Source organism: Pygocentrus nattereri, chromosome 9 (assembly GCF_015220715.1).
Source record: "Pygocentrus nattereri isolate fPygNat1 chromosome 9, fPygNat1.pri, whole genome shotgun sequence".
Classification (NCBI taxonomy): domain Eukaryota; kingdom Metazoa; phylum Chordata; class Actinopteri; order Characiformes; family Serrasalmidae; genus Pygocentrus; species Pygocentrus nattereri.
In genome coordinates, this window is record NC_051219.1 from 18,935,770 (window position 1) to 18,959,444 (window position 23,675).

Here is a 23,675-nt window from a genome sequence, read left to right on the forward strand (position 1 = left end):
ATGATTCTGTAGTGGAAATCACTGCATGGGCTCAGGAACACTTCTGAAAACAACTGTCTATGAAAACAGTTTGTCGCTGCATCCACAAATGCAAGTTCAAAATGCAAAGAAGAAACCACATATAAACAGGATCCAGGAATGCTGCCACCTTCTCTGGGCCCAAGCTCATTTAAAATAGACCGTGGGGAAGTGGAAAAGTGTCCTGTGTTCCAACGAATCAACATTTGAAATTCTTTTTAAAAATCATGATCACAGCGTCCTCCAGACCACTCAGCTTATCAGTGCAAAGTTCAAAAGCCAGTATTCATGATGGTATAGGTGCACATGGCATGGATGACCTGCACATCTGTGAAGGAACCATTAATGCTGAACAATATATACATGTTTTGGCAACATTTTTGGAAACATCTGTTTCAGGGAAGGTCTTGCTTATTTCAGCAAGACAGTGTCAAACCACATTCTGCATGTATTACAACAGCAAGGCTCCATATTAAAAAAGTCCAGGTGCTAAACTGGCATGCCTGCAGTCCACCACTGAAAAGGTTTGGCACATTATGAAATGAAAAATATGACAAAGGAGACCCTGAACCGATGAGTAGCTGAAATCCTATATCAAACAATAACATTTTACTTTCAGAACTACAGCAGAGTCTACTCAGTACCCATACACTTACAGAGTGTTGTTAAAAGAAGAGTCGATGAAACACAGTGGTAAACATGCCCCGTCCCACCTTTTTTGGTAAGTGTTGTTGGCATCAGATTTGGAAATGGGGACTTATTTTTTGAAAAACAAAAAAAATTCTCAGTTTCAACATTTGTTGTCTTTGTACTATTTTCAATGAAATATAGGGTTTAAATGATTTGCATGTCATTGCAATTTTTTTTTTAATTTATGTTTTGCACAGCATCCCAACTTTTTTGGAAATGGGGTTGTAGATGAAATACAAATAACATGAATACATGTTGGACTGGCGACCTGTCCAGGGTGTATCCTGCCTTCCGGCCGAAGACTGCTGGGATAGCAGCACCCCCCCCCCCCCCCCCACAAACCTGTCCTGATGGCAGCACAATATTATTTGTAATTATCATACAATACCTAGTTTGGATAATCAGTCCTTCATTGCATTAATTCAGGAGTGCTGTTGATGGTGCTGAACAAATTCATGTGACAGCCGAGGACATTGTGCAGTTGAGAACCAAAACTTGGTTGTTGTTTCAGGGTTGGAAGCCACATTTTTGGAGGCCTCCTGCATTCCAAAAATCCGTAATAAAAAAGACATGCTTGAAAAGTGACAGAAAACTGGTTTCAGAACTCATATGAGTTCTTCATTCATCTGTTTGTTATCTTCACATAACGTATACAAAAAATATAAATTGCAGATCTTTTTTTTTTTGGACAAGGACGATACACTTAAGATCTGCTTCTTACATGTAATGTTAACATTGTAATGTTGGGACAATCGGCAGTGGATTGTAGTTGTTCCCAAGTACTTAACCCACTTCAAGCTTTGAGGTCTGAGACCTCCTTAGGCCAGTGGACACTGGCCCTCCTGGCCCAGTCAGTATTTCATCACTTATGTGTTCGAATAACCACACAAGGTGTCAACTACTACTTTGGAAACAAGAAATTCTTGTTACTTTTTACTGTATTTGTGTTTTTTTGCATTTACTATAATGATATGTAGTGTTTTTACTGACAAAAACACATTTACTGCCAAGATAAATGGTTCCAGTAGTGATTAAGATCCATATTTACACAACATGTTTATATTGCACTCATGAGAGTCCTGCACCATTAATCACACCGCAACCGCATAGTCAGCATACAGTTCAACTGCAGTTGGCACTAGCATTATGGATGAAAAAAAAGAACAGTGAATTTTCCTAACAGTGTTCCTTATAACAGAACAATAATTCGCAACATCAACATGTTAGTTCAAAGTTTTATTGTTCGATTTTTTCAACTCGCACGTGGGGTCACACATTGTATTGCAAGGTTAATTTTTAAGAGGACTTGTGCTGTGTGGGTGTTGATAAAAGCCATGGTCTTTCTATAAATAAGTAGGCACTTCCTCCTGATTTCCACACTCATTCACTATGCAGCAAAAACTACTGAGCCGGATCACCTGTAAGTAAACATTTATGCACTGAAAAATGTTATGATACTTCTAATTATATATTCCCTGCATGAAAATGCATATATGTTGATCTGATTCCCAGGTATGCTATTGCTGGTGCTGTGTGGTAAGGAGCAGATCTTGTTTTTTATATGAATAGTCTAAATTTACTCATGCCTATATTTTAAAGTATTTTATCCTTCATGTACAAACTTCAGATGATTTGGATCTCATCTATTGCAGGTGCTCATGCAGCTTCAGTTGTAGCAGCAAAAAGGTATCTGACATGCGAGGGACACTCCGCTCATCTGTCCTGTGGTAATGTTTTGCTGCCTTCTTCACATTTGATAGTTTGATTTAAAATAATGACGATAATAAAACAAAAATACAAACCAATCTGTTCTTCTCTAACAGATTATGGGTACATAAAAGTCCTCAGGGCTAATTATGGGCGTACGGACAAAACGACTTGCTCTGAAAAGAGACCACATCATCAGCTGTCAAATGTTCACTGTTTTCAAGAGAGATCTCTCAAAATCATGTCAGACAGGTTAGGATCATTTCTGTCGTTGTATAACAGATGCACAGCATACTATGCTATGTCTGTTGTGATATTCAACAAGTCCTGTTTTTTTCATTGGTAGGTCCTATTATATAGGTATACTCTACTCTACTCTACTATACTATACTATACTGTAACAATATTGTAATATGCACAAATTGTAATATATTTCCAAACATAGTCCTGTATTATTTTAATGCTAGGTCTTATTGGTTATACAGTATACTATACTATTTTATAAAATACTATTAATACTGTAATACACATTAAGGTAATATATTTTTATCACCTGTACTCCTGTTTTATTTTGATGTTAGTCAAATTATAATAGATATGCAGTGTTTTATACTATACTATGCTATACTATACTATACTATACTATATAAGTATTGTAATATGCAGCAAGGTAACATGTTTTCATAATTTGTAGTCCTGTTTTATGTTGATGTTAGGTCATATAATAATAACTACAGTGTTCCACACTATACTATACTATACTGTTGTATATCAGTATTCTAATATTCAGCAAGCTCAAATGTTACATTCTGTGTTCCTGTTTTATTCTACAGCTAAGTTGTGTTGTTTGTGTTTATGTATTAGATGTAACGGACTGCAGAGCTGTGCTGTTCCAGTTGTAAACTCAGTCTTCTCTGATCCCTGTGTTGGAATTTATAAATACCTGGATGTCTTTTATTTTTGCCTTCCGTACAGTAAGTCTGCTGTCCAGAACAAAATTGCTCATCTGCAGGCAAAGCATCCATAACACATTTCTAACAACTGAATCAATGACATTGATTTTATATGTTATTTTGCATACACTATTTAAAATAAGGGTGTCTAAATGGTTCTTGGTTTAGAAATATGATTCTAGGAACTTGTATTATGTGGAAGCTTACTGTAAAATTCTCATTGGTGAAATCGGTTCTTTCAAGAACCATCCACTGAAAGTTTCTTCAAGGAGTGTTTTTTCTCTAGCAGGGGTGGAGAACTGAGGGCCAGAGTCCAGCGCAGTTTGGTGTTTTCTGTGCATTACACACCAAATAAAGCCTGCCAATAAACTGAAGGGTTAAACCAGGTGTGTTTGAGCAGGAAAATCACCAAACTGGGCAGGAATCCAGACCTATGGCATTGCTCCAAAGAACCCTTTATGGCACCTTTACTCTTTACAGTGTAAAAGAAACCTTTGGTCAATAACGTATTGAAGAAGGTTTTTTTTTTCCTTCATATAAAACTAGAGAGAAGTGTAATCTGTGAATATCAGGAGGGTGTAATAAGCTGTGGTACGTATGAGTCATTTTAGAATTTATTACTTTTTATTACCTTGACAAACAAAGCAGAGAATGATGGCCTCCAGTGCTGTGAATAAAGGAGACATATGTCTTCCCTGAGCATGAGTTAGAGCCATCCAAACATTTTCATCAAGTCAGGAGAACCATATTCACAGATTTGCTTGTGTTTGTTAATTGTGCTTTGTACAAAAGCGAGTGGAGTGATATTCATCCATTATGCCAACTACGGGCGGCGGGATCGCACCACTTGTCCCCATAAATTAGCAACTACATCTGACTGTTACTTCCCTCAGACCTCCAGCTTGCGCTCCAGGTATGCAAACTGTCGTTAAGCAAAGTTACATTATATATTAAATTCATTACCACCATACACAATCACTAATCTGCAATTCGTAAATAAGCCCTCTAACCCATCACATAATTGTGCGCAGTGTCTTAACCAATCACAGTTCCAGATGAGTGTTTCTATGGCTGATTTAATGAATCAAAGTTTTCATATTATATAATTTTAGTCTCAAAGTCGTGTCACATTATTGGCTCACCAACCTCTTTTAATGTATTAAGCATATTGCAATCTCAATGTATGTATGTAGCAACAGACCTCTTAGGATGTGTCATCATTTTGTATGGCTAGTGGATACAGGATGGTCACTAATCCTAAATTTGAATTATATGTACCCTAGTCGAGTACATGCATCCATTTCCCATCACACGACAGACCTCTAAAGAGGGCAGGGTACTGAAGTTGGTTGTGTGGTGGTCAAATGGTCTCCTGAACCTCACACTAACAGTAAATGCATACATAGTAGCAACAAAAAGAGTTTCAAGTTCTGATTTTCCTTTTTGTTTCCTTCTGCATTTGGTTTTATGAGACACACTTGATAGTGTTTTTAGAAATGGTGGTCTACTAACTCAAGTGACGACTGCGTTTGACCAATCAATGGTCTGCACTGTCAGCTCCACCCATATGTCCCAGCTTGACACATTTGGTACCCTAACAAGAAGGGTGCATTAAACTGACACTGTAAGACTAGCAACTTCACAAAAATGTTGACATGTAGAAGTAGCCTTACTTTCAGTGTGCAGGAGTGTTAGCTTGCAAATAATCAGCTGTTTTAACTACTTAACAACTTTGTGATTCAGAGGATCCAGTGAAATTCTGTGAAAAAATATACATAGGACAAAAACGTAATGGCTTTGGAATATTTTTGTTCACCACTTGGTTTGATGGTAGCAATGTTTAAAAAGCAATTCACTTTTTTTCCAGGGAGAGAATTGGCTTAGTTCAACAAGCCATTATTGCTCAAGGCAATGGTGCACAATTTCAGATGCTGATATAATCACAATACTAGTGTTTTGTCCATGTCCTCTAGCCCTTGTTCTAAACCTTTATTTTCGTTGAATCCAGATGCAATGGCAAAACATCATGTAAACTGAAGGCCTCCAATGATGTTTTCTCTGATCCATGCTATGGCGTTCACAAGTACTTGGAGGTGACCTATAGCTGTAGATATTTTGTGAGTATTCAGTCTTTAATACCAACATTCAGAACACAATCCTAACAAACAAACTGGATGGGTGTTTTATTGTGCGATCATCCGCATAATGGATCCTGCATGTGAGTCACACTAATAACTTTCTCAATGCAAATGCACTGACATGCAAATGACAGGGCTGTTTTTGTTTTGTAGGAATGAATGAGACCCTTTACAATCATGAAGATAATGTTGGATCCTTTGCGATGCTCAAAAGCCAAACTTGGTAACCACATGAGGACTTGTGACTTACTAGGAGGAAATATGTTTTGTGTTTTCAAGTCAGCAGTTTACTTAGTTTTGTGTATATATATCTGATTATGAACAAAAATAGCTTGTAAGATAACTGAAGTTCATTTCAATAAAAGGGTTTAACTCTTTCATTCCCTTGTTTAGGTCTGGGGCTGTAAAGCTAGCAGTTTAAGCTTCGTAATTAACGTATATGTCTGATTATGAACAAACATACTTTGTAAGATTGTAATTGGGATGATGATAAATAAAAGTGTTGAACTCTGTTCTTACACTTCTTTATTTATTTAGTTATTATAAATGCCATTAATCTGATACCAGGTAATACTATTGGGACAATAGCATCAGAAAATGCTGGAGTGGATGTTGGAAGAAAAACAATAAATCCAATCATGTAACAAATCTAGCTTAAAATAGCATTGTGTGATGTGATGTTAGGTCATTCAATGAAATGAGTACATTAAAAATCGCTCATTTCAAAACATTCTAACCGCTCTGTATCGGCAGATGCTCTATATTTCAATATTATATTATATTATATTATATTACATTATATATATATTATTTGCTAAAAATTGTATAACTTACAATTACACAATTACAACATCAGATGGGTATAATGCAATAATAAAGGCAGGCTTTAATCATGTTACATTATTGGCTCACCGACGCTTTTTAATATATTAAGAATAATTAAGAATTATATCGGAACCCCAATATTATGTACGTAGCAAGAGACCTCTGAAGACTGGTCAGCAGAGAGGATTCAAGTGTTGCCTTCCAGCGCTGATATATGTCCTTCATTGTAACCGATTTCAAATGGTGCTAGAAACCCCAAAAGACTCTGAACACCAAAAGAAATCGGTCAGCCTTGGTGACAGGACACAATCTTGTAGATTATGCTTCGGGCAGGTTTTAGGAACAACAAAGGTTTCACATGATAAAAAGTTCAGCCTGAATCACCTAAATACATAAAGACAGAAATGTTATAACATGGTTCCACAGCAAAGATGTTTGTCCCACCCCTAGAACACTGATTTCAAATGGTGCTAGACTCTTTACAGACACTCTAAGCCACCATCTGAAACCAGCTTCCAAGAGGAGTCACCGTCTTCCTCTGTCTCCCCATGTGCTTCCTCTCATCAGTTTGCTGAAACATAATATTACATGAGAATTAGGGTATAGCACAAAAACAAACGAGGCATTTGGCAACTTTCTAAACAATGTTACGGCAGCAACATTCTCGGTCTCACATTCAGCTTCTTGACCCCTAGTTTTTGTGCACTTTGTAAAAGTTCTAAGACATTTGTTTATGGACAGTCTATACTGTTATAGGCCCAGGACAGTATTTTCATTTCTTATACAAAAACGTAACCCAATATCAAGTTGATGATTGATAAGCATTTCAGGGCAACACGCTTTGCTTGAGAATTGCATAAAATGACATTTGAAGTTTTTAAGTATTTTTATACTTCCCACCTTGCCAATTGGAATGTTGAAATTACACTTCAGTTGATGTCACCTTAGACCTCATAAACTGACTACAGCAAATCACAGCCAACCTTGTATTACACATCCATACACATGAAACAACATGAATAAGTGAAATCAACTCCCACTCCACCAAGTCTAAGCCTTTTTTTTAGTTTTTGAGGTGAAAGATGGATTTGAAATTTGGATAAGTATTATAACAGATAAGTCTGAATGAGATCAAACTAATATGTCTTGAACTGGGCTGGGCAATATGACAATATATTTTATCATGATAACAAATGTCAAAATACAACATACTTATCTGAAATTATTATGGGTATCATCAGCACTTGTAGAACATTATTATGAAACCTACAGTTAGTCAAAGTTGGTAAAATTAGTCCTACTGAATAAAAATTGTTGTATTCATTGTTTTTTATTAGTATTTTTAAAAATATAGCACTACTGGTTCTTGTTTCTCTTTTCGTTTGCCATCTCGAGGCTTAAATTTCTTTGCTGGTCTGTAGTGAATGTTGTTGTTTTTTTTCTTTTGGATTCCTTTTACTTTTTTATATTCATAAAATGTACTTACACTTCGTAGTAATTTTGTTCTAAAATTGTTCAAAATTTGCATGCAAATCATTTATAAAAACCAGTGCACACTTGAATCTACATCCACATCTTTGAAGCGCAATTTGATTATTTATAAATCACAAGCGGCCATAGAAATAAGCATGAAGTTTTCCAACTCTGTCCACCTTTCAACTGTTGCATATTTTATTAAAAAAAAGAGAACAAAACAAAGAAAATACATGCTTGAAGGTCTCAGGAAGAAATAAATAGGAGCTGCAGTGTTGTTAGCAGGTGTAATTTTTGAAAGAGAGAAAACCACAGTTTAAATGAGTTTTATTTAAATTATTCAAAATTTGCTTGGTTTGGAATGGAAAAGGTATGCTTATTATATCTGTAAGAACGGCACATTCATGGATTGTAAACACTCAGCAAACTGGCAGGCACATGAAGGAAATCTGCTTATGAGACACAGCTGCATGCTACTGTCTCAGTTCAATTTCAGTGACGAATGTAAACTTTTTATTCAGATTTTATCATCTAACTTCTACTAATCCAACATGACTGCAGATCTACTGTAAGAAAAAGCAGTTTAACACATAGAAAAAGCTAGATTTAGCCTAACATAGATTAGTAATTACTAACATTGTTATGAGATTTTGTATTTTGATGCTTGCCACTGCGCACTTACCTTTTCGACTGAATACATGTGTGGTTTTAATGATGTAGGCTAGATTTCTTAAAGGGTAATCTAGTTGGTGAGTGAAGGTAGTCATTTGTTTTGCCCCCTTATCTAACTGATCCAGTCACAGGGATTGACCACCAAAAGTTCATACGTCAGGCTAGAAATGTGCATCAATCTACGTTTTTATGTCCCATTTTATAACTCATTACATAAACTCGAATGACTATGTGCGACCATTTTACGATTTTAAGAATATGTGCAGATGAATATTTTATAAATAAGGCACTCTGATGCTTTCTTCCTGTCATCCCTGTTCATAATGTGGAACAACCTGAACCAACACAACTAAAGCATGGGATCATGAAATGTTTTGTTTGTCACATAAAGATGTCAGGAATCTTGAAGATGCTGCATCATTTTGCCTTTGCGCTCAGCTTTTGTTCCTGTGTTTATAAAAGTCCTTACAGAAACGTCTGTCCACTCACTGGCCACCTTTAAAATGAGATCAGACAGTTCTTTCCAATCATACTAGACCAAACCAGACTCCTACCTCTATGAATACAGAAATACCTATAAATACAAATTTGAAATTACTGGTAAAAATTGACAAGAACTGCAAAAGTGTGGTGTTAGGCTTAAATGACACACACACACAAAAACGTTTTTTAAGCTTGTTCTGGCCACTTTGCATGGGCATCTCCATAGCGAGGGAGGGCTTGTCCTGCTTTCAGATTTACCTGTAAGCCAAATGGTTTTTATTTTTTATTAAAGAATGAGCCTTTCCGTGTAAACAGATGCCATGTTGAGCGTTACAAACTTGCTTTGACATTAATTTTCCAATCAGTGACTTTTCTCTGGTTTAACCTGCTTCTAAGATGCATTCACATATCTGCTATAATGTTTGAAAGGTTTCCATTTGTCAAATCAGGGGATTTCATGGGAAGGTATGTCATAGTCATTAAGCTAAATGTATTTGATTATTAATATAATAACTTTGTTCTTTGGAAAAAAAGGCAGGATAAATACATGTTTATTCTCTTTTCCTATGAAGTTGACAATGTTATTCTATGAAGAAAAGAGCACATAGTAAAATATTAATTCTGCTTTGGACATACAAAGCAGAATTAATACACAGTCTACCAGTTAGAGGTCTATCTGGGCTGCAGCTACTGCTTCAGTACCGTTTATTCTTACGCCTGTCCTGATTCTCTCTGCTTTGTAGCAGTCAGCATCCATCCTACTTTGTGCATTGTCCTGGGTTGTTTTCCTTTTAAGCTGAAGCTGCAATCCAAAACCCAAGTCCCAACTGAGAAGGCTACACACAGAAAAACACCCCCCTCCCCGCCATTTAGCATAGAAACCAAACACCACCAGCCCTCTTTCTCTGAGGACTATCAGGATTATCAGTCAAACAACTCTAGAGAATCTACAATAGACACTAAGCAGAAGCAGAGACGAGAAACTTTAATCTTGCTCTCCCATCCCTCACACTTTGATAATGGTCTCCCACAAGAGCTGAGAGGCACACTTTAAATGTTAATTGGATAAAAGGCATTGCTTTAATGTAAATTTGAAGAATGATTAATATTGAGAACGTGGGATATTGTATGTGGTTTTACCAAGCCAATACTCTGCTTAATGGCAAAATTCATGTGGACATGTTTATATAAAGCAGTATACTTTGGTGTGAAATACAACGTCTTCGGATTTGGGTTCTTATGTAAATACTTCTTAAGACGTCATAATAGTACCATAGAAAACAGTGTTGAAAGATGGGAGCACATGCCATCCTATTTAATTTAAAGACTTTCTGTATCTTTGCTTCTTGAAAAGAGAATTTAACCTGGCCTTGACTAAAGCTGATTTACAGTGGTCACAGATTTTTAGTGGGTTCACTTTTGGGCCCGAGATTAAGCATAATTCTAGACCAAGAGTACCCAACAACCTAATATATCAACGGTCACAGAGACTGCAGAAATATGTTTCTGCAATGCAGAACACCATCTGATTTCCCTAATAAGCTCTCCCTTCAGTAAATCTGGACAAATAATTAGTGACATCAAGTGTTGTGGTGAGGGCTTGGAACAAATACATGTACAACAGCAGACCTTAATAAGGTCCTCAAGTAAAAAGAGTTTCAACAGAGAATCACTTTTCACACTGTGACTGGAAATCTAGATTCACTCTAAGCACTTGGTTCCACCCTGACCTACAGGACATGCTGTAAACTAAGATTATAAAATCTGTGGTCTGAAAACTGGCCAAAAGTGCCACAAGAGCAAATCCCTGAATAATTCAAAGCCATGTTTTGCCTTGAAATAGCTGAACTTACGTTAAGCAGTAACTTCATTAACAATGAACACTATTTTAGTTAGCTCCAGAGAAATCATGCCCAAATCAGCATCAGCGATGTAATCGCTATGGTAGTAGAACGAGGAAGCCTTGTGACGAGGTCAGAAAAGCTGAACTCCAGTTGCACCTTCAAGTTCATACTGACAGCAAAGCATGGCAGGGAGAACGAGCAGGTCTTGACATGCAATGTATCAAACATAAAGTATCCTGTTTAGCACATCTACACACCACATGACAAGTTATCTTTCATGTAACATAAGAAGAGAGCAAGGGTGATAGCACAAAGCTGAAGAAAACCAAAGAGACCAACTGTTGAGACGAGCCTAGTAAAACAATCTTGCTCCAGCTCACCTGAGTGCACGGCTTGCAAACCTTCGATTTGGCCCTTAAACATGTGTTTCAAAGTTGTCCCGTCCACTGCATTCGCTCAAAAATGGAGTGAACTAGGGAAGTGGAGAATTCTGGCAGAGAACGCTCCTGACGCTAGCAATGCTGCAAAGGGTGTGGTGACAGGTACTGCCCAGTGCACTGACACGCAGCCAAAAAGATTTAGATGAACATTACAAAGTGCCAAATGGCGTGTCTGCACCCATGGAGCCAAGCCCTTTGGCAGGTAAACAGACCCCTCACATCACCACACCACAGAATTTAACCTGTCTTGATCTTCTCCTTACACTTTTTCTTACAGTGGTGCCCACTCTGGCAAACCCATTCCGCTCTGACTGATTAAAAGAGATTGAGGGTCGAGTTGGTCGAGTTGCCAAAAATATTTCCCTCCCTTGTCCGATTTGTCCAAAGAGCACACTGCGTGTTTTGAGTGCTACAATAGGAGGAAGAACAGAGTCACAAGGAGACTGTAACACTTATCTGTCTGATGGGACAATGTTCATGGGAGTTTCCCTCTCCTCTGAGCTGAAGAGGAGCTTGGTGACAGTTGCTGTTTGGAGGTATCTGGTTGCTTCTGGAGGCCTGGCCCCCTCTTACTTTCTCGCTGCTGGGTTGTTTGTTGTGTCCCTGCCCTCTGCACATTGTGTAATGTTTATAGAAGATTTAAAGGGACAGCGTTGTTTTTGAGAAAGGAAAAACAACAGGAGCCGGGATTCTGAAAGCAGCTTATTAAGAAGAAGCTAATAAGCAAAGCCGATAGGAACTTAAATATACTGTGTGTACGAGACAACATCTATTACTCCAAATTACTGTAAACTTATAGTTCTTAGTGAGCAAACCTTGGAATCAAGAAAACAATAGGCGCTGGCAAATGGGACCTCATGAAATCTAAAAAACTCATTTGTCAAATGGTTAATAACATCCTGAATCCAGTTTACCATGCCTGTTCCCATGTCACCCGTAATCTTTAAACAACTAAAAGATAAACACAAGCTGCTAAACAGGAGTGCGCTTAACAGGATGAGAGGCACTGGCGAAGCTAACGTAGTGCTAGAAGACTACCAAATACCACCAGTTCCTATCTGCGTCAGAGCTCAAAGTTCTGGGCCAGCCGCCCACAGGTTAACTCTCTCCTGTGGCTAGCCTCATCCATAAGGAATGACCCCCTGTCAGGAGTGGCCAGGCCGACTGCGCCACAACCCCATTCCTGGTGCTACAGTGCCACCATGCTGTGTGCCAGCATTCCGGGCTGTGGCGTCTACTGCAGCAGCAACAGCTGCACTGCAGGACCGTGGCATCCAAGCAAACTCCTGGCCACATGCACACACGGTGGGCTGGGCTGCCTGTGACACCACAAGCTCCCAATGGAAAAATCTCACTCTTCCAGGAGCTAAACTGATTCGTAGTGCTTGCTATATTTGCTATATTTAGATTCAGCGTATTTTTTGTTTTTAAACTCCCCATAGCCAAAGGCGATAAATTAGCCAAATTCCCTGCCACCAGGGAAGCTTCTAGAAACTCTAAAATAAATTCATGGCAGAGAGTTGTGGTAAGGGGACAAGTCTGATTTGCTTTTCCCCAGAAACTGCACAAATGAATGATCTGGAGGGTGGGAGTTTTCTTTATCTAAAACAGCATGGAACAGGCAGGCAGAACGATAACGCACTCAATCCTAAGAACTGACAGTGTAAAGGTGTGAGCCTCGGTTCTAACAAAGTTGATCTAAACAGGAAACATAGTGGTCAGCCAGCAGAGGAAGAGGGGAGCTGATAAACACCAGAGCAACAGGCACAGATCAACTGCGTCACAGTTCTTTCTCACTCTCTCGTACTCCCCTTTTCTCTCTCTTGCTCTCAAACACACGCATCTGGGTGACTGGCATAAAAAACAAACGGCGTCATGTTAGCCAGAGAACTTACATATGACGCATTTCAGCATTCACTAAACAACAAACATTATTCATAAAAGACCTGCAATCACAAGAACCTTCTCCCAATACCTTCTTTTTGCAGTCCATCAATTTCTCACAGAAACTTTGTTTGTCTATTAGCCTCAGTATAAATCTATAAATAAGGTTTTAAACTACAATGGAAACATCATCTAATCCATTTGTGATTCCGCAGCCTAAAAAAGTAGGCATGCCTGTAAAAAACTACATTCGAACACAGAAACCTTTATTAAAATGGCTAATTTAGCACCAAATTCTGTTGTACACACCATCTAATATCAAACAAGGCCCACAAATGATAACATTACCTTCTGTCCAATCAGAGCCATCCCTTCACCTGTTTGCTTGAGTTTATCCAATGGCATTCAAGCTGCGAAAGCAATCGAAGGGCTTGCCGCAACCCAATTGGAGGAGAACTCTGCCACTCAGCTGCCTGATGCGGCTGCTTTAGGAAGTCTAGTGCATGTGAACTGGATGCCAGCCAGTGCACAGTCACCAAGAGAGCAAGGTAAACAATTTCTCTCTGTCTTTATCTCTCTCTCTCTCTCTCTCTCTCTCTCTCTTCCTGATCCCCTGCCATGACATTTAGACCCTTTTCAACCCTCTTCTCAAGGAAGCCCTGCATTTTAGGAGAGAGAAAACAAGAGAGATAAAGACAGAAGGAGAGAGAGAGATAATGACACAGTGAAAAACAGCCACACACTCGAAAGAGAGTTCAGCAGCTATGACTGCGTCACAGCCCTCTGCTTCTAGTAACTGTGCAGGAACGAAAACCCTATTGCGGGAAGTGAAGTGCTGGGTCTGAGGGACACACTAACATAACAAGCCCTCCTATGTACCTCTGACGAAACGCCCCAATTACCAGCTCATTCTTCTCTCCTCCCTGCCAAGAGATCACAAATTTAGCCCTCACGCGCTTAGCCCTTTGCCTCGCGCCCCTTGTAAACAAGCAAGCTGGAGGCACTCCTACTCTACCTGCTCACATATTCCTAAGAACATCATAACACAAAGGGCAGAACTGCACACTATTAACTGATGCCCGTTGAAAGATACTAACAACACAGACCCGGATTTGTGTATTTTGGATGAGGTCAGAAAGGCCGAAGGCGGAGAGAAGTGCTTTCCCCTCATCTTGGACAGACAATCAGATTGGCACTGGGTTGCTTTGTGAGGTAGCCTATAGTTCACCTGTTACTACGAAGCCATATTTCTAGCCTACGCAAGTACAACAGACTTACACATGGTGATTATAGTGCACTTCTGCTTCTTCACTGGTTTGAACAGTGCTGACAGACAGGGTGATACAACACTGTTGCGTATATTGTTCACTCTGTAAATGGCGCCCATCACCTCTGTCCTTGAATTCAGGAACCTTCCAGAAGAAGAGGGTTTAACCCTTCGCCCGACTCCCACCCGCCTGCCCGCCCGTTCCGAACACACCTCACGGCGCCATCACACACACACCCAGGCTAACACACTCTCTCACGCACACACACACACACACACACACACACACACGCACATGTACGAACACACGCCCATCTTCGGACTACAAGAAAGTATGTCACATCCTCAGCATCCATGTTGAAAGTCGGAGCTGCGATTCCGAAGTACAAGAGAGACACACAGAGAAAAGGTGGGAGAGAGAATGAGGATGGAGAGGGAGAAAAGAGGAGGATGAGAGGCGGACGAGTCGACGGAGGGGCTGAGGCTCACTCACGGCCGCTCATTCTTGGGCAGCAGGAAAAAAAGCACACGGACTCGGACTCCTGTCCTCCTAGCTGCTGTTTTCCTCTCGACGTGAAAAAGTGACGTAGCAACTAATCCAAAATCTCTCCCTCCCTGCCTCCCTGTCTCTCTCCCTCTCTCCCTCTCTCTCTCTCTCTCTCTCTCTCTCTCCCTCCCTCTCTCCTTCCACCATCACTCCTCCCTCTCCTCTTCGGCTCACTCTATTTTCATCTGGTTGCAACAGCAGATTCGCTCCTTCAGTCTCAGCCGCTTTTTTACTGACACACATCCACGCAAATAGACCACAAACACGCACATGCAGTTGTGAGCAAACAATCAGATATCCGCCGCACACATGAGCTTGCTCCCACAATCCCTCTCTCTCTCTTTCTCTCTCTCGAGCACGCAGTGTGACGCAGCACTTAATTCTCTGGGCTTTTTTCCCTCTCTCTCTCTCTCTGTTATGGCTACACAAGCTGCACTTCTTGAAAAACTCGACCCAGCAGCATACTGGCTGCCACTGAGTGAGAGAGACAAGAGAGGATGCAATAAAAGAGAGAGAGAGAGAGAGACAGAGAGAGAGAGAGAGAGAGAGAGAGAGAGAGAGAGAGAGAGAGAGAGTGAGAGAGTAAAAGCAAGCACTTGGTTACAATTAAAGGGACATGGCCATCTCCTCTGTTGTCTCCCTTCCTCTTTTATGTCCTTCACTTCCCTCTGTCCTCCTTTATTTGGCTGCCTGCCCATCTATCTCAAGCTCTCCCCCAAGTCTCCTGCATCATGTCTTGTTTCTATGGCGAGACACGCTCAATTATGTCTCAGTGAACTGAGTTGACTGCGCCACCCCCTTCACCTGACAACCCACAGCTTTTAAAGGCGTATAGCTGAGCCGAGCGATTGTTATGTAACAGGCAGGCAGCTCCGTTTGTTTTCCTCCTCCCTGCACTGTCTTGTGTTAGGGAGCTGGGTCGAGGATGGGGTGCAATCAGTAAACATTGCTAAGGGCGAGTTAACATTTGGCAGATTTGGTTTCACTGAACCACACCCTGTTGAGATTGCTGTTTGTGCAGTTCATTACAATAAGTGAGAACGCTGCCATTGCGCCCCATTTTAGGGGCGAATAGGTTATTATAAAAGATACAGGCTGATTCTTAAATCTGATGTACATACAGGGTGTCCATAAGTTTGCGGACATCTGCTCATCCAAAGATTCCTCCAAAATTAAAGGTGTTAACATGGATTTTTTTTACCTACTATCTGAGTAACGGCCTCTTCTCTTTGGGGAAGGCTTTTAACAAGAACATTGCTGTAAGGAATTGATTGCATTCCACCACAAGAACATTAGAGAGGTCAGTTACTGATTTTGAATTATTAGTTTTGGATCACATATGCCACTCCAACTCATCCCAAAGGTGCTGGATCTCCATCACTCCAGAGAATACAGTTCCACGGCTCCACAGCTTAAATCTACTTGGCTTTGGAATTAGGCATGGAAACCTTAGGCTCCATGTCATTTTACGCTTTCCTATAGAGATAATACAAGCAAAGTATTATTTCCAGATTTCTCTGGACCAATTGAACTGAATATAAAACATATCCTAAGACATAAATAATGTAGGGCATCTATCCGTTTTTAGAAGGAAACAGAGTTGGCAAGATGATGGACGTGTGCTGACAATAAACAACATGTTTTATTACATGAACATCTCATGGATTTTCCATTTCATGTATTGAGATGGCCTGTCTGTAACCATGGTAACGATAAGCAAGCAAACAATATGGAACATGTGAACAATCTGAAATAAGCCCTTATACACGGCAAAATGTGGAGGATATCTAGAGATAATTGCTCTATAGTACTTAGCCATAGATTAGTATTGTTGCACATAATTGTCCTCTCTTCCTACATCAATAACTGAATTAAAGTTAAAATGTACAGTTGTGCTATTAGTTGAGTGAATTACACACTACTCAAGGAAGTTCAATTAAAGTTAATAGGCAACATGAAACAAGCTGGGACAGGAAGAATACTTGATGCAAATATATATATATATATATATATATATATATATATATATATATATATATATATATATAAAATTTAAACTAAAACCCTGGCAGACTAATCTGCAAGTTTTAAAAGAGAAAGAAATCTTCACTGGGTGACTCACCTAGGGATTCAACGCAAAGGAAAAAAAATCCAAGACAAAGTTTAATAAATTGACAGGAGAAGGTGAGCATTTGTGCGTCTTGTTGAATGATGCAAGATACTGCGTGAAAGGTATGAAGCATGAACCAGATGAAAACAAACTCCTCCCTACTGTAGTGCTGACACACTTTTGGCAGGACTGCATTTCCCAGCATGCTATTGTCCCTCATGTCTTCATCAGCCTACAGAAGTGGGCAGGGCTAGCTGGAGCAGGTCAGTTGGCAGCAAGCATGGCAGCCAGCAGGCAGATGACACACCAGCAGAGGAGGATAAGCCTCTTAGCGCTCCAATTTAACTACGGGACCGCAAGCAGCACACTAAGGGCTCATTAGCACAATGTCACATCTTATGAGTGAGAAATAACTTTCAGCAATGTGGCAAAGATACAGAAACAGAGACTAATTTCATCTGATCTGGTGTGTTGAAGCAGCTACTGTAGCTGTTCATATGAAAGAAGTTCTGTCTCTAATGAGAAAATCTAATATCTTATGACATAACTGGATATTTTAGAAAGAATAAAGTCACTATATAAATAATGCCTGTTTAAGATTTGGACAGTTCACCACTGTGTAAAACATAATGTTCACAATATGTCCATTTGTGTGGAAAGGTTAATTATATTTTTCAAAATAAAGGTGCTGAAAAAAAGGCAATGTCAAAGAAAAGGCACTTGATTGCAAAAAGAGCCTTTTTTAAGAACAATAAAACACGCTAGGATCTCTACTTGTGAAGTTTTAAAGCAGATGTTTAATAGTTATTGATACTCACCCTTACTGTAATCTTTCTGCTGCAACACTTTTGGGAAGCCAGACCCTAATGGGTGTGTAGAATGCAGAAATACTTTGCCACATTTTGCATAGGCCTGCCACATCTTTGCATAGTCAGTGCTGAGTATTAAGAGAAATTCTGTGAAACGCTTGAGAGCCCTGTGATGGACTACAGCAACCAGGCCCAATGAGGCTGGAAACAAAGACTCAAATGCACTCAGAGTTGATTGATTAACTTTAACATTAGTGGGTGAATTAGTGGGTGAATTCTTTTTATCTAATTATTATATTTTTAAATAATGAATAAGGAGGAAAATTTGTGAACCATTACCATTTCCTACTACATAAGATGCCATTCCAAACTTTGGAATCATTGTTTTCATAAAAATAAAATAATTTCTACTATATGTATACATGTAATTAAAACAATAAGTCACAAGAAGCCACACGTTACAGTGATTTTATCATAAGAGGTGTTTATAGATGTTCTTAATTTGATGATGACATAAAATTGACCAAATGACAAATGACCAATAAATAATGTAAGGTCTAAAAAAAGTATCCTACTGTTGCATGCAACAACTATCTTTTAGTTATCAATCACTATGTATATCAGTCATTTCAATAACTTTTTAATGCCTTTGTCTTAGTAGTTTTTGCTGAATAAATTACCACTGCAGTGAAATTTCTGCTAGTGGCTTCATCTTTTTTGTCCACATGTTTTACATAGTATATACTACATATGCTATATTGTATAGTACATATACTATATCACAAATTGTATATTTTGCTTACCAAATTACCTCCATAATAACTGGTGATTGGCCCCCAATTACCACTGCGAAAAATCTCTGCTACTGCACTTATCTTTTTTTTTTTTAAAGTAGCTTTTGCTCACAAAATTACCACCACAAAGATAATGCTAATTTCCTCTGCTTCTATGGGGTTTCCTGTGTTGTGTTAGCATCAAGGAAATTGTGCCACACATTTGTTTTCCCACTGTGGATTTAATAAACATAAGGCAAATCTATCTGTTGATGTGAGTTGGTCATAGGTGAGCATATATTGAATATATATAACGGTTTCAAAAGCAGCTTAGCCAATTAGCTTTCAGCTTCAGTAATATCCGTTTTATAAAAAAATACTGTATGTTTATAACCTACATGTTTTAAACAACTTGTAAGACGTTGCAAATAGAGATATTTAGATAGTAATTGAGAAAGCTGCATCAAGAATGAACTTAAAATGAACATTTAGTTAACCTTAGATTTGAAAATTGGTGACACAATCTCACTTAATAAATATGTGTTTATAGTAATTTCATGAAAACGGAGTAATTATAGTTGATTATTTAATACCCTTTGCTACCGCCAACTTAATGTTATTACCAAAAACTTTTAACTACATATCTTTTGACTTGTGGGTCTTGTATGTTCTTGTATGCAGGGAAGTAAAGCATCTCAACTCCTCTTTCTTACATGAAAATTCCAGCTGGATCCAAACTAGCACAAAAGAAGTGTCTTAGTGAAAACTGCATGCCACCGTGCAAGCTCGAACAAGCTTAACATAGTAGGTTTTGGGATTAAGGGAGTCCAAGCACCATTATATAAATACCGAAAAAAGATGAATGGTGGATTCGGAGATATATCAGATATTGTATTATGTCACTGAGAAGTAAGGTGCTGGATGAAGGCCCCATAACAGTCCGTCACTTTGCTCAGTTGAGACCAAAAAAAGCTAAAAAAAAAAAAAAAGGAAGATCAGAGGAAGACCAATACATGGGGTACTGACTGTGTTGCATGGTTCCAATCACCTGGAGAAGTTCAAGCTGAAAAATAATGCATAGAAAAAAGGAGATGTGCTGGCTATCTACAAGCACACTGCCATAAGAAGCCAAGTCTCACATTTATAGCCACACACATACCTTAGAGACTAAGCTGTTTGTTTTAAACAATGGAGGCTGCCTTCAAAGAGCTTTAATCCAACAAAACTACTCTGAAGCAGGAAATTTACCCTCCTTCTGAAACGACAAACATCTACAGGCCTCGGGTTGAAGGTCTGAATGTCTTCCACGTTCAGAACATTATTTTCTTTATTAAGTGTCTGCTATCGAAATGCTCACTACCAGCATGTTCAATTATTTTCTTCTCTCCATTGTTTGCTAATAGGGCCATTTTCCACTGTGTACTGTTTTTGGTACTGAGCACAGTATCTAATGATACATGCTAACACAGGTCCTTCCTGTCTGGCTATTTATATGCCCTGTCATTCAGCAGCAGGCGACGGGCTGGTTAATTTTAGCTGTGTCATCTCTCCTGTGAGCTCCACTTCCTGCGGGCTTAATTCGCCAGCAGCAGTGGAGCCTGGCTACGCTGACGGGCAGGCCTCAGCTGCCTTGCAAAGCCTGAACTGCGCTGAACAGGCCCCAAATGACGCACTTTAACTGCTCCTGACTTGGCCATTTGGAAAAGCCATGGAACATTAAGTTCTTTGAAATGGCGTTCTTGGCCGAGGGAGCACCACAAGACTGACAGCATAGCTTGATATCTTTAAAGGAATACTCCAGCATTTTTCAGAGACACATACAGGAATAAGTACAGGGATAAAATGTTAAATTACTGGCTGTGATAACCTTACCATATGCTACAGATGGCAGACAGAGGTAAGCCTGAAAAATACTAGCATATTTCCGTAAAATAATCCATACAGAAATTTTAAAGGCTTACATTAGAGCATGTTTAGTTAAACCTGTGTGACATGCTGAGTTACACAAAAGTGTATACTAAAGTTTTTCTATGTGATTGCTCTACCTTAGTTTGGATAACTCAAAGATGATGAACAGGCAATGCGGAAAATGTCACTCCCAAAAGAAGTAGGTATGAAAAGCTCATAGTTTCTAGCCATTTTGATATTTACATTTAAACATTACCTTATTCAGTAGGGAATGTTCCTTTCGCTGGTCTTTTTTCAAATTATTATTTATTTATTTAGACTTACCCTATATGATTGTGAGCACTGTCCACTCTTGACTGACTGTAAAACAAGAAATACAAAATTGTTATTACATCAAAAAATAACAGAGGAGCAATCCAACTTCCAAATCCAGTACAACAACGCGTTACTATATGATGTTCTGTCCATGTTTCTGTTCATTTTCAAAATTAGCAATGCTGCCCATTTTTTTATTTTCCAGGACTATTTCCTTAACCTCTGAAACAATCTGTATGCTTTCATTTTTAACTCCTTTCATAGTGTTCTGCATTTTAACTACATCTATCTATGTATTGTTTTTTTAATTCTAGCATTGTTCTAACACGTACTGACACACCTCAGGCTCAGATTTGGAATTTAGAGGTAGTCTATGGGCAACACAGTTCTGCTCTATGGATACTTTCCTAAACACAACTAATGGATGTTCCAGTACTTTGAAACATGAGACTCCTGCAGGCATTTTTTCCAACACTGATTAAACGAGCCCGTGTGGCCATTGTGAATGTCTACGACACCAATAGATTTCGATCATCTGCACAGCTCTCTACCAAAACAAAACAAAACAAATAAATAAATCAGCTCCATCAAGTTGAGGCTGTCGCGCGCAGTCCGCTGTCTTCTAGTGTATTACATGAGAACTGACGTCACTGAATGTGTGTCAGAGGTTAAACAGCGCCCAACAGCGCCATCAAGCGCCGCAGCGAAATATATGAGCGTTTTGTTTACATGAGAAATAAAAGGTGCGCACTTTGCTAATACGACCCTAATAGAAGTATTTAGCGCGCCGCTGGAGGCAGTGCTTTGTGAAGAGATCACTAAACAGTAAACGATCATACGTGGGTGGAAAAAAAGAAACAAAGCGGCACAAATAGGTTACATAAAGTATAATCTACAGCACCATAGACAGGAAACATAAGGCAGCCTGGAGCAGTGTCTCCTACAGAACCGCGTTTGCTGTGTTGAGTAATTCATTCGAGGAAAAGATAGCAACTACGAAATGTGAGTGATTACACATGTCTGTCTCTTCGTAAACGCGTTTAGGGTGGTTATTCTAAGTTTTGACGAAGATCCGAGGCAACAAGAGTATTAATTGTGTTCAGGACGGCGCGCGGGTGGTAAATATGAACTGCGTAACATGAGGGCTAGGCTAGTAACCGCGGGCGCGCGCACGCATACTTACACACACACACACACACACACACACCTACCTATGTCGCAGCATCAACCCCCTCCCCGCATTGACTTGTTTTTCTCGTCAACAAGAACATTCACGCAGCCCAAAAAAATACCCTCAGAGCACCACTCATTCGTCCCCGAGCACGTGATGCTGAAAGCGAACATCACTTTAAAAGGCTCAGAGCCGTTGTTGCTTAGGATGCGGCAAATTTGCTTGAGGACAGACCTGCTAATGGCCAACAGCCCACAGGGGCCTTAATGTGTTTTACAGAAGCCCCGAGCACGGTAATATGGAATAGTCCCGAAAAATACCGGTTACAATGTGTGACGAAACTTAGCCAACCTGTGACATTAGTGGACAGTTTCCCTCCTAAACGGTGTGGAGAAAAAAACACACACCCTTTTGAAGGGCTTCACTTCATCACGCAGAAGAGGACTTCATTGACCTGACTCACCGCTCTCGCTGTCCCCTCCGGAGCCTCTTTTTATTCTGGGGCGATGTCCCGCTGCGGATTGCTCCTGGTCTGATCTTTATTTATCAATTTGGAAACGCCACAAAAAAACCACCTTGTCCGAGCGCGAGAAATTTCCACAGCGCCACATTTGAACCCCGCCCCTTACACACCCCCGCTTTCTGATTGGCCGCCGCTCTTTGTCGTCATCGCGATCACATGCTTTCGACGCGTGTTTACAAACACTCTGCCCAATCACGTGTCGCAGAGCCATTTTGACTCATTTCCCCTGAGCAGAGCTACATTAGAGCTAATGCACGCGCATGTCTACGTCTATGAACGTAGAACTTATAGACGCATTTAACTATAAATATTAGACGTATATGTTTTAACTACCAGTATTAGACCTTACTGTTTTAACTTACTTCTAACTCGGGTTTATGGTAACCATTTCCAGCGACGTAGCCACATTTAGGCCAAAAGTTCTTTGCATCCTTTCGGGTTCTGACTGCATGAATCAAACCAAGTAGGTCCCTTGATTCTAAGTATCTTTTTTTGTTTTAATTAAAACGGGTAGTCAACGGTAACAGTTCCACATAGGTACAGTAGTGTATTCGTTATATTAATTTAGCGAGATTACGTTCTTCCCCTTCTTCCAAAGTGAAAGCACATTGTTTGAATAGCTCCCCCCAGAGGGTTATCTCACAAAAGAGAAATTACTGAGAAATCCTTCTTGGTGGCACACCCACCAACACCGCCCCGCTCACCAAAATGTTTTTATGCTCTTTCCCCAGCAGGGGGAGACATTTACTAAAGAAAGCACGTTAAGCCATTCACCCCATTTCAGTATTACTTCCATATAACTGACTTGAGCCAAAGGCACTCACATGTGGACGGTGAGTAGTTCACTCTGTTACAATATTAAAAAGCTCTATTTATTCTGTCTGGTGTTGTACACTCAATCTCATATACACACCCATATACAGCAATTTGCATGTTAGAGTGCTTGACAGCTGGCGTTACTGGGGAGTCATAAACATTAAGCCTGTGACCGAATAATAATGTACAACTATTAGAACTGATGATAGTGTCTGGAAGACATAAATAAGTTGAAATACATAAGTAGAATGAAGAGGAATGGAGGCCTGGTGTTCAAAGCTGAGCCAAGGTGATGTCTCACTTGAGGGA

General features: G+C 39.6%; 1 protein-coding gene and 2 long non-coding RNA genes across 3 annotated transcripts; 2 read left to right on the forward strand and 1 right to left on the reverse strand.

Moving 5' to 3' along the window:
- Nucleotides 1-1,406: 1,406 nt before the first annotated feature.
- LOC108425533 (L-rhamnose-binding lectin CSL2-like) lies at nt 1,407-6,018 on the forward strand. Its single transcript, XM_017694227.2, has 9 exons — nt 1,407-2,128; nt 2,221-2,244; nt 2,361-2,435; nt 2,532-2,667; nt 3,280-3,389; nt 3,915-3,959; nt 4,161-4,281; nt 5,377-5,485; nt 5,660-6,018. Exons 1-9 carry the CDS (start codon nt 2,098-2,100, stop codon nt 5,663-5,665), a joined length of 657 nt encoding a protein of 218 aa, XP_017549716.1. The 5' UTR covers nt 1,407-2,097; the 3' UTR covers nt 5,666-6,018.
- Nucleotides 6,019-18,327: 12,309 nt separating this feature from the next.
- Nucleotides 18,328-22,670, reverse strand: LOC108425530. The gene is made up of 3 exons (XR_001857713.2): nt 22,491-22,670; nt 20,866-20,901; nt 18,328-19,696 (listed from the first exon to the last, which is right to left on the reverse strand). It is a non-coding gene; the product is annotated as an uncharacterized LOC108425530 (long non-coding RNA).
- Nucleotides 22,671-22,795: 125 nt separating this feature from the next.
- On the forward strand, nt 22,796-23,425 carry LOC108425531. The gene is made up of 2 exons (XR_001857714.1): nt 22,796-23,013; nt 23,282-23,425. It is a non-coding gene; the product is annotated as an uncharacterized LOC108425531 (long non-coding RNA).
- Nucleotides 23,426-23,675: the final 250 nt, after the last annotated feature.

Coding starts and splice junctions, on each gene's coding strand:
- LOC108425533 (XM_017694227.2), top strand. CDS start 2,098: ATGCAGCAAAAACTACTGAGCCGGATCACCT. Junction 2,129..2,220: donor ACTACTGAGCCGGATCACCT/GTAAGTAAACAT, acceptor TCTGATTCCCAG/GTATGCTATTGCTGGTGCTG. Junction 2,245..2,360: donor GCTATTGCTGGTGCTGTGTG/GTAAGGAGCAGA, acceptor CATCTATTGCAG/GTGCTCATGCAGCTTCAGTT.